The following is an 11138-nucleotide window of genomic DNA, read 5'->3' on the forward strand; positions in this document are numbered from 1 at the left end:
GCAATGGGTTTTACCTTTGCCAGGCAGAGCTGACCAATCAGCGCGTGCTTATTTATAACTGCGCCTGCAAAATCTCTCCGGCTGGCAAAATCCTGGCTGCCAGGGAGCAAAAACGGCCCCTGCAGGTTATTCCGGCGTCATCCATTTATTTCCATCCCAGCTTGGTCTTCTTCGCTCTCCTTTTTTTTATTTTCCCTTTTCCCTCCCTCTTCAATTTGTCTTTCCACGCAAAAAAGTACATTAAAAAAAAAAAAAAGGAAAGGAGTATTAAGCCAGAGTAGGGCTTTTTTTCTGTCCAAGTCTTGTCGCTCACGACCGACCCCCCCAATTCATACCGTTCTACGCTTCAAACCATGGAGGCCCTCCTGCAGCAGTCTCGGTCCCTGTGTCCATTCCTGAGCAAGACGTCCCCGTCTACCCTGCGCTCGCTGTCCACCAGCACCCGTCCTCATGCCTCCAGCCCCGGGGGTGGCACCATCTCCAATCTCCAGGTCATTGCCAAGCGATGTCCCATCATGAGCAAGGCCCTGGCCGTGCAGAGCTCGAGGATGGCTGCCGGATGCCCCATCAAGGGACTCGGCGCCGCCATGAGGGTCTCTGTTCATGGGAAGAGGGCAATGCATACCAGCGCAGTGAGGCATGCCAACGTTAGAGATGAGGTGAATAAGAAGGCACAGCGAGGTGAGAGCCTTTTTTTTTTTTTTTTTTTTTTTTTTTTTCCAACTGCTGACTATGTATGGGTGTTTGCAGTGCCTCCTGTTCTCTTGAGCAACAAGCCCTCTGATGCTTTGAAACGTGACACTGTCTGTCCTGGCCCCAAGCCGGCGGTTCCACCGGCTGGGAAGTTCGACTACGAAGCGTTTTATGCGGCTGAGCTTGAGAAGAAGCACAAGGACAAGACTTATCGCTACTTCAACAATATCAATCGGCTTGCCCGTGAGTTCCCCAAGGCCCACATGGCAACTTCTGGGGATAGAGTCACTGTCTGGTGTGCCAACGACTACCTTGGCATGGGGCGCAACCCGTACGTTCTTCGCACCATGCATGAGACGCTGGACAACTATGGTGCCGGTGCCGGCGGAACGAGAAATATTTCCGGCCATAACCAGCACGCCGTTGCTCTGGAGGACACCCTTGCGAGACTCCACAGGAAAGAGTCTGCCTTGGTGTTCACCTCTTGCTATGTCGCCAATGATGCTACTTTGGCCACCCTGGGATCCAAGTTACCGGACTGTGTAATCCTTTCTGACAGCCTGAACCATGCCTCGATGATCCAGGGCATTCGCCATTCTGGAGCTAAGAAGATGGTGTTCAAACACAATGATCTTCAGGATCTGGAGAACAAGCTGGCTTCTTTGCCTCCGTCTACACCGAAGATCATTGCTTTCGAGTCTGTCTACAGTATGTGTGGGTCGATTGCTCCTATCGAAGAAATCTGTGACCTCGCCGAGAAGTACGGTGCGATCACTTTCCTCGACGAGGTTCACGCCGTGGGCATGTATGGGCCGCACGGTGCTGGTGTCGCTGAGCACTTGGACTACGATGTGCATGCTTCCGCCCCTGAGAACATCAAGGGTACCGTAATGGACCGAATTGATATCATTACCGGTACTCTTGGTAAAGCGTATGGTTGCGTTGGTGGTTATATCGCAGGATCGGCCCGGTTTGTCGATACAATCCGCTCCCTCGCTCCCGGTTTCATCTTCACAACGTCTCTCCCTCCTGCCACGATGGCTGGTGCAGCTACCTCGATCAAGTACCAAGCTGGATATGGTCGCGACCGCACCCTCCAGCAGCTCCATACCCGCGCCGTCAAAGCTGAACTCAACGCAAGTGATATTCCTGTCATACCTAATCCCTCTCACATTATCCCTATCCTCGTCGGTGATGCCGAAGTTGCCAAGCGCGCCTCTGACATGCTCTTGGAGGATTATGGCATCTACGTCCAAGCTATCAATTACCCCACCGTCCCTCGTGGCGAAGAGAGGCTGAGAGTCACGCCTACTCCAGGCCACATCAAACCTCTCCGGGACCATCTTGTCGCTTCACTCAAGCAAGTCTGGGAACGCTTGGGTATTCGCAAGACTAGCGATTGGAAGAAAGTTGGTGGATTTTTGGGCGTTGGGGACGAAGCTGCCGTAAAGGACGCCAAAAATCAACCCATGTGGACTGATGAGCAGCTTGGTCTCGCCCAGGGCGAGGACGTCGAAGCTGCTTTGCGGCGAGAGCTTCAGGCCGAGACTATCGATAAGCAGCGTATGCTCAACGAGTTGGCTGAGCCGGTTGGTATGTCCACCCCTGTAGCTCCAGCCGTGAAGGTGACTGCCTAAAGAGAATTTCGGGAATTCAACTGTTCTTTGACTTTGATTTGGCGGACGGGTAATAGCTTGGGTTTCATCTATACATTCCTTTACACAATTTCAGATGTGACAATTTACCCACATATTCCACAAATCCGGTCAAATATCAGATATCTTTTATTTTTGCAGCTTCTCCCTGTGAAGTATTGGCCTATTTTTCCCTTTGGCTTGTATTCACGCGCCTTTGTTTTATTGTTCACAACGTGGATTTAATCCACCTGGGAATTCTACACATATGGCCCTCCAAAATTCTCATTGTCTTGGAGATTTTGAAGGCATCCTTTTTGGAATAACTAATGTAAATAATGCACAAGTGCTCTTTGATAGGGCCAAATAAACATTATTCGATCTTTTGATATACGTTTTACTCTTTCTTTGGGTACTCATCGATATAGTTAACACAGTAAAGACAAGCTCTTAAGTTGGGTGCGTATACTCCATACATCCAGGCTGTAAATCCTAAATCTCGCTCTCACAAAAATATGCTATCCCCATCGTGATTTCACCTTCTGCCACCACGGCTCACTTTGGGAAACTCCACCGGTATCCTCAGTCTCGCAATTCGCTTCATTGCAGCCTCCGTCTTTCCTTTCTTAATACCCCATTTCGCATATTCACTCTCCCGTGGCTTGTCGATCCGACAGCCCAATTCCTTAAAATACTGCAACGCAGTCTGGTTCTCCAGACTCAAATCATCGCGCAGATCCGCAGGATCAGTGGCCAACTCATTCGGTGCATGCGGCGCCCCCGACGCCGGCGGGATGTGCAGGGTCAGAGCACAGATCGTGGTGAACAGGAAGGTGATATCGTTCCGCGCCAAGATCGCACCCTGGGGCACGAACTTCCTGCGCAGCGAATCGATCAGCGAATCCGTGACGAACTGCGGCGCCGTGCTGTTCTTCGGATTGGTCGCCTCGGAGAGCTTGCGGCGCAGGTCTTCGCGGAGAGGGAGCTTCTTGCTGCCGGGGCTAGCCTTGTCGGCGCCGCGGGTGGGCTTGAGGCTGCCGGCGAATTCGATAAGGAGGAGGATGAATCGGAGGAGTTGTAGCTGCGTTTTGTCGCCGGATTTGCCCACTGCCTCGACGCGGCGGGAGACGAAGCGGGATCTGGTGAAGATTGCTTCGGATTTCGCGAGTGAGTTCTGCCAGTCGCGGATTGGCATGGAGTGCAGTGTCGAGAGGCCGCCGGGGATTAAAGAGTCGAGAGAGTATACGTCTGATGGATGCTGTGCGGACAGGTTCGGTTGTGGAAGCGGTTTGGCGGCTTGGATTTCTTGCTGAGCTGTCTTTTCGGCGGGGACGGTGGATATTTCGTCCTTTGGCATCGAGGAGAGCAAGGCGGATTCTGCGGCGTTGGGCGCTCCGCCCGGCGCGTTGGAGAGTAGGGCATTTTCGGCGATCGATTGTATGGCCTTGCGGGATTGCTTGGTGCCAAAGGCTTCTGCCAGGGCAGATCGTTTGGAGAATGCGGTTTTCTAGAGCGGAAAAGATTTCCCCTGTTAGCGATCCTGGTCTGGAGATGAGAGGTGGATAGGAAACTTGAAAAAAAAAAAAAAAAAAAAGAAAAGACTTACGACTTCTTCATCAGATTCCTCTTCTTCGTCAGGAACCGCCTCGCGCAGAGAGCTTCTCACAGTGACTTTTCTGGCCTCAACCAATTGCAACGCATTTCGTTTGGGATCGTAGATGGCCACATAATGATTCCACAACGAATCCAGTTGATCCACACCTTCCCTCGCAGTAAAATCCAGCTTCGGATGCAAAGACGAATGCAGGAGTAATTCGGAAGAAATGACATCAGAATTGGTAGTACCCGTGGTGGAAGCGCGCTTTGCACGCGGTTTGGTGTAGGCCTGGAGAGAAAGAGACTCAGGGAGACGAATTCCCGGCGTAGAAGCTAGAAATGGCATTTAGCATCAAGTCTTCTTCTTTCTTTCCTTAAGATATCTCTGGTTTAAGCTGCAAGGAAACATATTCGACATACCAATCACTGGAACCGGTCCAGCGTCGTTCTCAATGAACTTGACCTTCAGAGGAGCCATGACGGACTCGATAGCCGGTTTTTTGCTAGGCCGGTCATGTTTTTCTGAGGCGCGCTTTCTTTTCTTTTCGGGGGTTCCGGAGCCCATTTTTTCAGATACTATAATGAGGAATTAACTGCTATAGTTGCGCAGGATTGGAGTTCTATCAGACTCGCAATTCCGCTGCAGCTTGAGCTGGAAATTGGAGAAGTTTTTCGGAAGATTAGATTTCCCGCGTCGTGCTCCACTGCCGACCTTTTTCAACACAACCGAAACCAAGAACGAAAATAAGAGAAATAACAAGAATTAAATGATTGCTGAAGGGTTCTTTTGATTTACTGAAGGACTGATATCAAACGATACAAAGAAATAGTACTCCGTAGTGAGTTTTTGGTTTTGCTTTTGAAGACTGTCCACTTTCATTCCGAGGTCAATCCGCCCTTATCGGCAAGCTATTTTGTAAATACATAAAAGCCATCGCACAGAAAGACACCAGATCCAGCAGGACAATTAGTAAACTCTTCAAGGTACAGCCCCGTAGTTCGGATATTTCGCCTTTTTTTTTGACTAGTCTCCCATGATAATAAAAAGTCTCGAAGTAAACTCCTTTCCCCTGTTTCCCTCAAAAACCGCAGCCTCGAATAGTTAACACACAAAGAGAATCGTCATATTACCGATCGTTCGTAGCACGTTGTAGAGCTCATGACAGGATGCAAGAGTCGTCAATACAATTAGAAAGGGGCGCTCCGAATCCGACCGAAAGAAAAATTTTCTTCTTCGAGAATGCAACTTTAGGCAGTCCAAACCGTCGTGGGTAATTCTTTCTTTTTTTTTTCTTGTTGATTTAGTCCGCGAGGGATTGAGAGAAAAGGATGCTAGAAAGCCATGACGGATGCATCGCGTGACTCGATAGTCATTGAAGAACAGGCATTGTTTTCAGCGTTCGAGGTCTTCGTCACGGAACGACTAAGACAGAGCCGTGAAGAGGTTTACTTGCTGTAGGAAGCAGTAAGTATAAGGCCTCTCATTCTAGACGAGGTGATGGTGATTGATATTTGAGAAAAACTAACCTTCTAGCCCGGACCTTTCTTCTCTTACGCTTCAAGCGTCGAACGCGCTTCTTTCTCCACTTAGCTCTCATCTTCGTAAAGTATCAGAGACTGTGAAGTAGAGCAGGTTAGATACAATCAATGAAGCCACATGCTGAGGGAACAGGATGCTAACTTACACTTCGTCGATGAGGGGATGGTTGGAAGAAGGAAGAAGTTGAGAGCAGTGGAGAGAAGCTTTGTAGCCGGCCGTGTTGTGGGATGCTGACTAAGGCCGCAAGCGCGCTAAGGGCTAGGCAAGTCGGAAGCGAAAATTTACATCATCGAATTATGTAACGCACTTGGCGGGACTGGACTCACGACTCGGGCGTCACTTGGTCGAAAGCAAGAGGTAAGGAGCCCGCTGTTTTGTGATAACAGTTGTTTGGGAACAAGTGCATATGATTACAGTTTTGGAAAAGGATCGTTTGAATGTGTTCTTGATTTAAAATCTCTCTTGTATTGTCTTAACTTGATATCATAAGGCACCGAACGAACATCTGTGGGAATACTTCAACTCCACCCGAAAATTGTAAAAAAAAAACGCATTCATCATGAGAACACAAAAAAAAAAAGAAACATAGCACCAATTCAAGAAAAAAAAAAATCATTAAGCCGCAGCTGCCATCGTGGGAGGAATAGGAGTCTCGAGAACTGGAACAACTGATTCAGGGGTGGACTGAGTTCCAATGGTGGTTTGGACGCCAACACGTTCATTGCCCAAGAGATCAGCAAGGAGCGGGCTCGGGCGGCTATCCCGTCCAGGTTGGAACGCAGACTGGCTTTGCTTGTACTTCTGAACGCTGTCAAGATAGATATCAAACAGATAAGAAGAATCCAGAGGTCCTCCCTTCGCCTCAGGATGGAACTGGGTGCTAAAGATTGGACGAGTCTTGTGGATCATGCCTATTTCAACGTTAGAACAATCTCTTATTTTTCTTAAATTTAAAGCGGGACTTAATAACGTACCCTCGTTGCTAGAATCGTTAAGATTGACAAAGTACGGTTTCCAGTCGCTAGGGAGGGTGGAAGCGTCAACAGCGTAGCCGTGATTCTGGCTGGTGATGTGGCAGCGGCCAGTGGTCAGATCCAAAGCCGGGATGTTGTGTGCCCGATTTCCGTACTTCAACTTAATCGTCCGAGCACCAGCAGCAAGTGCGAGGAGCTGATGACCGAGACAGATACCCATGATTGGCAGCTGAGACACTTCCATCAACTTGCGAAGATTGTGGACTGTCTTCTGGCAGTGGGTTGGGTCGCCAGGGCCGTTGGAGATGAAAACACCATCGAAATGATGTGCGACTTTTTGGATCGGGAAGTCATATGGGAAAACGGTGATACTTGCACCCCTGTGGACAAGGCTACGAAGAATATTCTCCTTGACTCCGCAATCAATGACAGCGACATGTGCGTTGCTGTTTCCAGGGTTGATATGGAACGGAGCCTTGGTGCTAACTTTGGCGACTAAGTTGATCTGCTCCGGATCAACAAATGCTTCGTCCTGATCGGCATCATACTCTTCGCCAACGGAAATTTTAGCAAGAGAAGAACCCTGCTCTCGAAGATAGGTCACAATGGCGCGGGTGTCGACACCGGAAATAGCAGGAACGCCTTCTCTGATACACCATTCGCTCAAGCTCTCGACGGCGGTCCAATGACTGTACTTTTCAGCGACATCTGCGACAACAACGCCAACTGCCTGAAGGCTGGGGGATTCAAAATATTTCAGCAAGCCGTTCTCATCCTTCTCCGCAGACGGGACACCGTAGTTCCCGATCAGAGGCTGTGTGAAAACGAGAATCTGACCGCGGTAAGAAGGGTCACTAAGAGATTCGGGGTAGCCGACCAGCGAGGTGGTAAAGACGGCCTCGCCAGAGATGTTCTTTTTCGCTCCAAAGGACTTTCCGTGGAATACAGGACCATCTCGGATCGTGAAAGTGGCACGTTCAGGAGCAAAAACTGCACTGTTAGGCTTTGGGGTGCCCTTTGCAACTGAGGCCATGAATCGAGCCTGGAGGACCTGGGGCTTCATGGCCCAATTGGCCCGTGGTGGAAATGATTTCAAAGCTTTTGAAAACATGATTGTGTGAGGATTGTTGTGAAAAAATATGGATGTAAAAGTGGCTCGATGAAAGATGACTCAGTTCACAGAGGCTTTCCAAAGATGATCTAGTTTGGGTTAGCACATGCCGAGAGAGGGAGCGGCGGGAGAGATCCAGTCATACCCGAGATGTAGTCCTAGAGTGAAGAGCAAGTGTTAGCCAACGAATGCTCCATTAAGCTCGCCATCAAAGGAGTAGTGAGCCCCCTAAAGACAAAGGAAGTGCTATCTCACCTGGGAAGTGAATTCAGAGGGTATCACGCGCATAAGCACCAACAGTGCTGTTCAGCACTGAATCAGTAATCTATTAAATGGAGAATATAGGTGAATTTGAAGCTGCTGGGACTGATTGTGAGGCTAGGGCGGCTGGTCGGCTGGTTTTGACTAGGAGTGAATAGAGGAGAGGAGAAGAAAGGGACGGTGAAGGCGAGAAAATCCGAATTAAAGACCCAAAAAACTAAACAAATTTTTCCGGTTGATATTCCGATTGACCAATCACAGCTCAAATATTTCACAAAACATTATGTATTGCTTTTGTAAATACAACATCATGTCCGACACTTAACACGAATATGACTTGTACCGTATTGAAAACCCGTTTGACAGGAATGCCCTGGATCGGCGGAGCAAGCCAGCCACGTCCTTGATTTTCGAGGGCGAAAAACCGGCGGCACCATTGACTCCACTAGACCGCTTCTCAGGCGAAAGGGAGGCGGCATGATTGTGAAAACAGGTGCATATACTCCGTAAACGGGGTTGGCTCTAGGACGAATTTCAATCAACTTCGTTAATACCGCGGGGTCAAGATCGATATCGGCACGTATCCCTGTCGAAACTCCAAGCTGGCTGGTCCAAGCTGGCGTGCAACACAGGGACCCTTGACAGACACACACACACAAACGGCCATTGCTTCTCTTGCCATCAGTCCTTTCAACGCCTGTCAACCATCAGCACGAAAGCGATGCGCTGAGGTCGGCCACCCCATGGATTTCCCCTCAGGGGGCGGATGGGCGTGCTATATCCACAGATATAGCTGCGGTTTATTTCTTTTTTCCTATGTCATCCATTATTGATCATCAACCAGGGGTTGTGCTATGTGATTTCCAAGGTTTGATGCATCTATGTTGTAAAGCCCCATCAGCAGAACCCTTTATTAGAGTGGTCAGGGTGTGTGTGGAATGACCCAGATTTGATATATTTCCACAAGCCAAAGGTGCCTCTTGTGTTTGTTGCGGACCCCCCCCCCCCCCCCCCCCTTTAAAGCAGCAGAAAGCAATGCCAATGTTATTTTCACGGATGGGATGTTGGCTGTGTTGTAACACATCCGTTCTGGCTAACTATGCTGGCTGAGTACCGGACATCGCTTTGTCATCTGCTCACCACCCACGCCTTCTACTATGAACGTGGACATTGCGAGTGATAGCGACCCTGAGCGCCGTCCCTGATCTTCACGCGCCGTTATTGTCTTGCGGCTCGAATCCAAAAGATCAGAGTAGCGGACTCTACTCGCCCCAGGGTCGTGCGCATCCGGTGCGCCCCGCTCTCCCGGTCGTTGCACGATCAGAAGCGCGCTTCGAAGCGACTATCAGCGATGAGGTCGATCGCGCCGCACACGTGCCTTGCCAATCGAGCAGCAAGAAAGGGTGATCTGGGGGCACTTCCCCTTCGAGCCTAGCGCCGGATTGGGGTATATAAAGCTCCTTTCTGCCCGCTGCCTCGTCTCTTCTCTTCTCTTCTTTTCTTTCTCTCCTCATCCTTCTTTTTCTTTTTCTGCGTTCGGGTCAACAGACTCTGCTTTTTGCCTGTCCCTTCACCTTTCCTTACTTGTTCTGTTTGAACAAGCTTCACTGCTCACTTTCTCACCTCCTCTCTTCACCTTGTTCCTCATGTGAACAAGCTCCTCTTCTTACCTTTTCTCTCCCAATCTTGTTCCCTTTGAACAAACTCCTTCTGGCTCTTCTCTTCTCTCTCTCTCTCCCCCCCCCCCCCCCCCCCCCCCCTCTCCCCTTTTTTTTTTTTTTTTTTCTTTACCTTCTCTCTTTTTGCTTAACTTGTCCATGACACCATGAACAAGTTCGTTGTTTTCCTTCTGTTCCCAGCTTGCTCGTTGCATTGTGAGCAAGCCTTTTTTTTCCCTCTTTCCCTCCTGGGTTGTTCATGTTGCCCCATGAACAACCCACGAGGGAAATTGAGTCTGCATGGGGACCTCTGCATAAATCACACAAGCCCTCCCATGTAACCCAGTAGCACTCCTTACTGAAAGGAACTGCGAAGAAGATCAGAGCTTCATGTTACATACTGTACAATAGGTGTTCAACTCTTAAGTAGTTACAGCTAATGGAAATTCCTATTGATCATACAATCTTGCCTGGAGAGACTGTAAACAACACACAGCTATGCTTCTTGAGGCTGCATCAGACATAAGAATTCGGTTAGCTGCCCCTCTCCCCTTCATATACATCTTAGAGCTCAAGAATCTAACTTGTTATATATGCACACACTTGCATTGCCATTTTTTTTGAAAATTGAATTCTCCCGAAAAGAAATCCGACGACTTCCGCAGTTTCTTATACCTAGTCAATACTGCTGGTGGCCACCGTAGTTGTCAACGAATCTCCGTCGACAGGGATCTCAATACGTTTTTATCGTATTATCAAGGATTCGGTAGGTCCAGCGATTCCCACACAAGGTTTCCTCTTAAGACTATATCTTCTATTCGAAGGCCTTTCTAATAATATTTTACTTTCTGCTTTTAGATACCTTTGAATACATGTGTCCTATGCAGTTGGCTGCCTTGACGGAATTGTTCATGTGCCACCAGGCCAGTCTCCGAGACCCGCGCCTCCCTGAAAGATGGGGTATAGTCAACGATGGGCTCCCATTTATGGGTGTTCTGAAAAGCGTCTTCCTGATCACCTAGGCGGGTCACGCCTTTGCCTAGCCAAATGTCGACTTGATGGTCTGATTGAGAAAATGTGGATATAGCGAACTTGTGTTGCCGAGCTGGAACCATTCTCGCATGATGAAGGCTATTTTCCTAATTGATTTGGGAGGTTCCACTTAGGATGGAATAGTTTTAACTTTACTCCGTACAAGTGAATCAATTAAATTTATTTAGAAACTATCCCTCTCGCTAGATGACCATGTCATCGTTTCGTTTCGCTGCAATTTCATCCCGCACCCTTTTGACTCTGCCTTTCAGGCGTTCGGCTTCGTTGCTCCTTGCCTCTTCCGTGGAGAAGACCGGGTCCCAGAAGATCCATGGTTCGCAATTTGATGGCCTAGGCTGTCGCAAGTCTTGTAGTATGGAGAGCTGGCCGATAAGCGAAGGTAGACACATTCACTGTCGTTCTGGGTTTCACGCGCGCCAGAATGTAGATGGATGGGCATACCTGGCCATAACCAACCTTTGGGCGGCTGATAGTGCAGTAGATGGAAAAAAATAATATGGTCAAAGCTTTCATTAGCAAAGACAATTCACCTCCAAGCCCATCGTAGAAAGGCTCCAACATAGTGTTGTTGTTTGCTGTTGCTGTTGCTGTCGTAGGTAAGTGCTCGTCTAAAACCAT

The 11138-nt window shown here is 48.9% G+C and overlaps 5 protein-coding genes across 5 annotated transcripts; 2 read left to right on the forward strand and 3 right to left on the reverse strand.

The window, feature by feature from the left end:
* Positions 1-190: 190 nt before the first annotated feature.
* Positions 191-2454, forward strand: HEM1 (mitochondrial 5-aminolevulinate synthase). The gene is made up of 2 exons (XM_003069389.2): positions 191-681; positions 751-2454. Exons 1-2 carry the CDS (start codon positions 354-356, stop codon positions 2328-2330), a joined length of 1908 nt encoding a protein of 635 aa, XP_003069435.2. The 5' UTR covers positions 191-353; the 3' UTR covers positions 2331-2454.
* A 283-nt stretch (positions 2455-2737) lies between these two features.
* On the reverse strand, positions 2738-4488 carry RPA49 (DNA-directed RNA polymerase I subunit rpa49; the record flags this gene model as incomplete). Its single annotated transcript, XM_003069390.2, has 3 exons — positions 2738-3834; positions 3934-4256; positions 4344-4488. The coding sequence occupies 3 exons, from the start codon at positions 4486-4488 to the stop codon at positions 2863-2865; spliced, it is 1440 nt and encodes a 479-aa protein (XP_003069436.2). The 3' UTR covers positions 2738-2862.
* A 777-nt stretch (positions 4489-5265) lies between these two features.
* On the forward strand, positions 5266-5551 carry D8B26_005855 (uncharacterized protein; the record flags this gene model as incomplete). Its single annotated transcript, XM_066125017.1, has 2 exons — positions 5266-5378; positions 5458-5551. 2 exons carry the CDS (start codon positions 5266-5268, stop codon positions 5549-5551), a joined length of 207 nt encoding a protein of 68 aa, XP_065981098.1.
* A 351-nt stretch (positions 5552-5902) lies between these two features.
* Positions 5903-7632, reverse strand: CPA1 (Multifunctional pyrimidine synthesis protein CAD). Its single transcript, XM_003069392.2, has 2 exons — positions 6438-7632; positions 5903-6374 (listed from the first exon to the last, which is right to left on the reverse strand). The coding sequence occupies exons 1-2, from the start codon at positions 7546-7548 to the stop codon at positions 6079-6081; spliced, it is 1407 nt and encodes a 468-aa protein (XP_003069438.2). The 5' UTR covers positions 7549-7632; the 3' UTR covers positions 5903-6078.
* Positions 7633-10702: 3070 nt separating this feature from the next.
* D8B26_005857 (uncharacterized protein) lies at positions 10703-11138 on the reverse strand (the record flags this gene model as incomplete). The annotated part of the gene is made up of 2 exons (XM_066125018.1): positions 10703-10882; positions 10962-11138. The coding sequence occupies 2 exons, from the start codon at positions 11136-11138 to the stop codon at positions 10703-10705; spliced, it is 357 nt and encodes a 118-aa protein (XP_065981099.1).

Source organism: Coccidioides posadasii, chromosome 3, assembly GCF_018416015.2.
Source record: "Coccidioides posadasii str. Silveira chromosome 3, complete sequence".
In the NCBI taxonomy this organism is placed as follows: Eukaryota; Fungi; Ascomycota; class Eurotiomycetes; order Onygenales; family Onygenaceae; genus Coccidioides; species Coccidioides posadasii.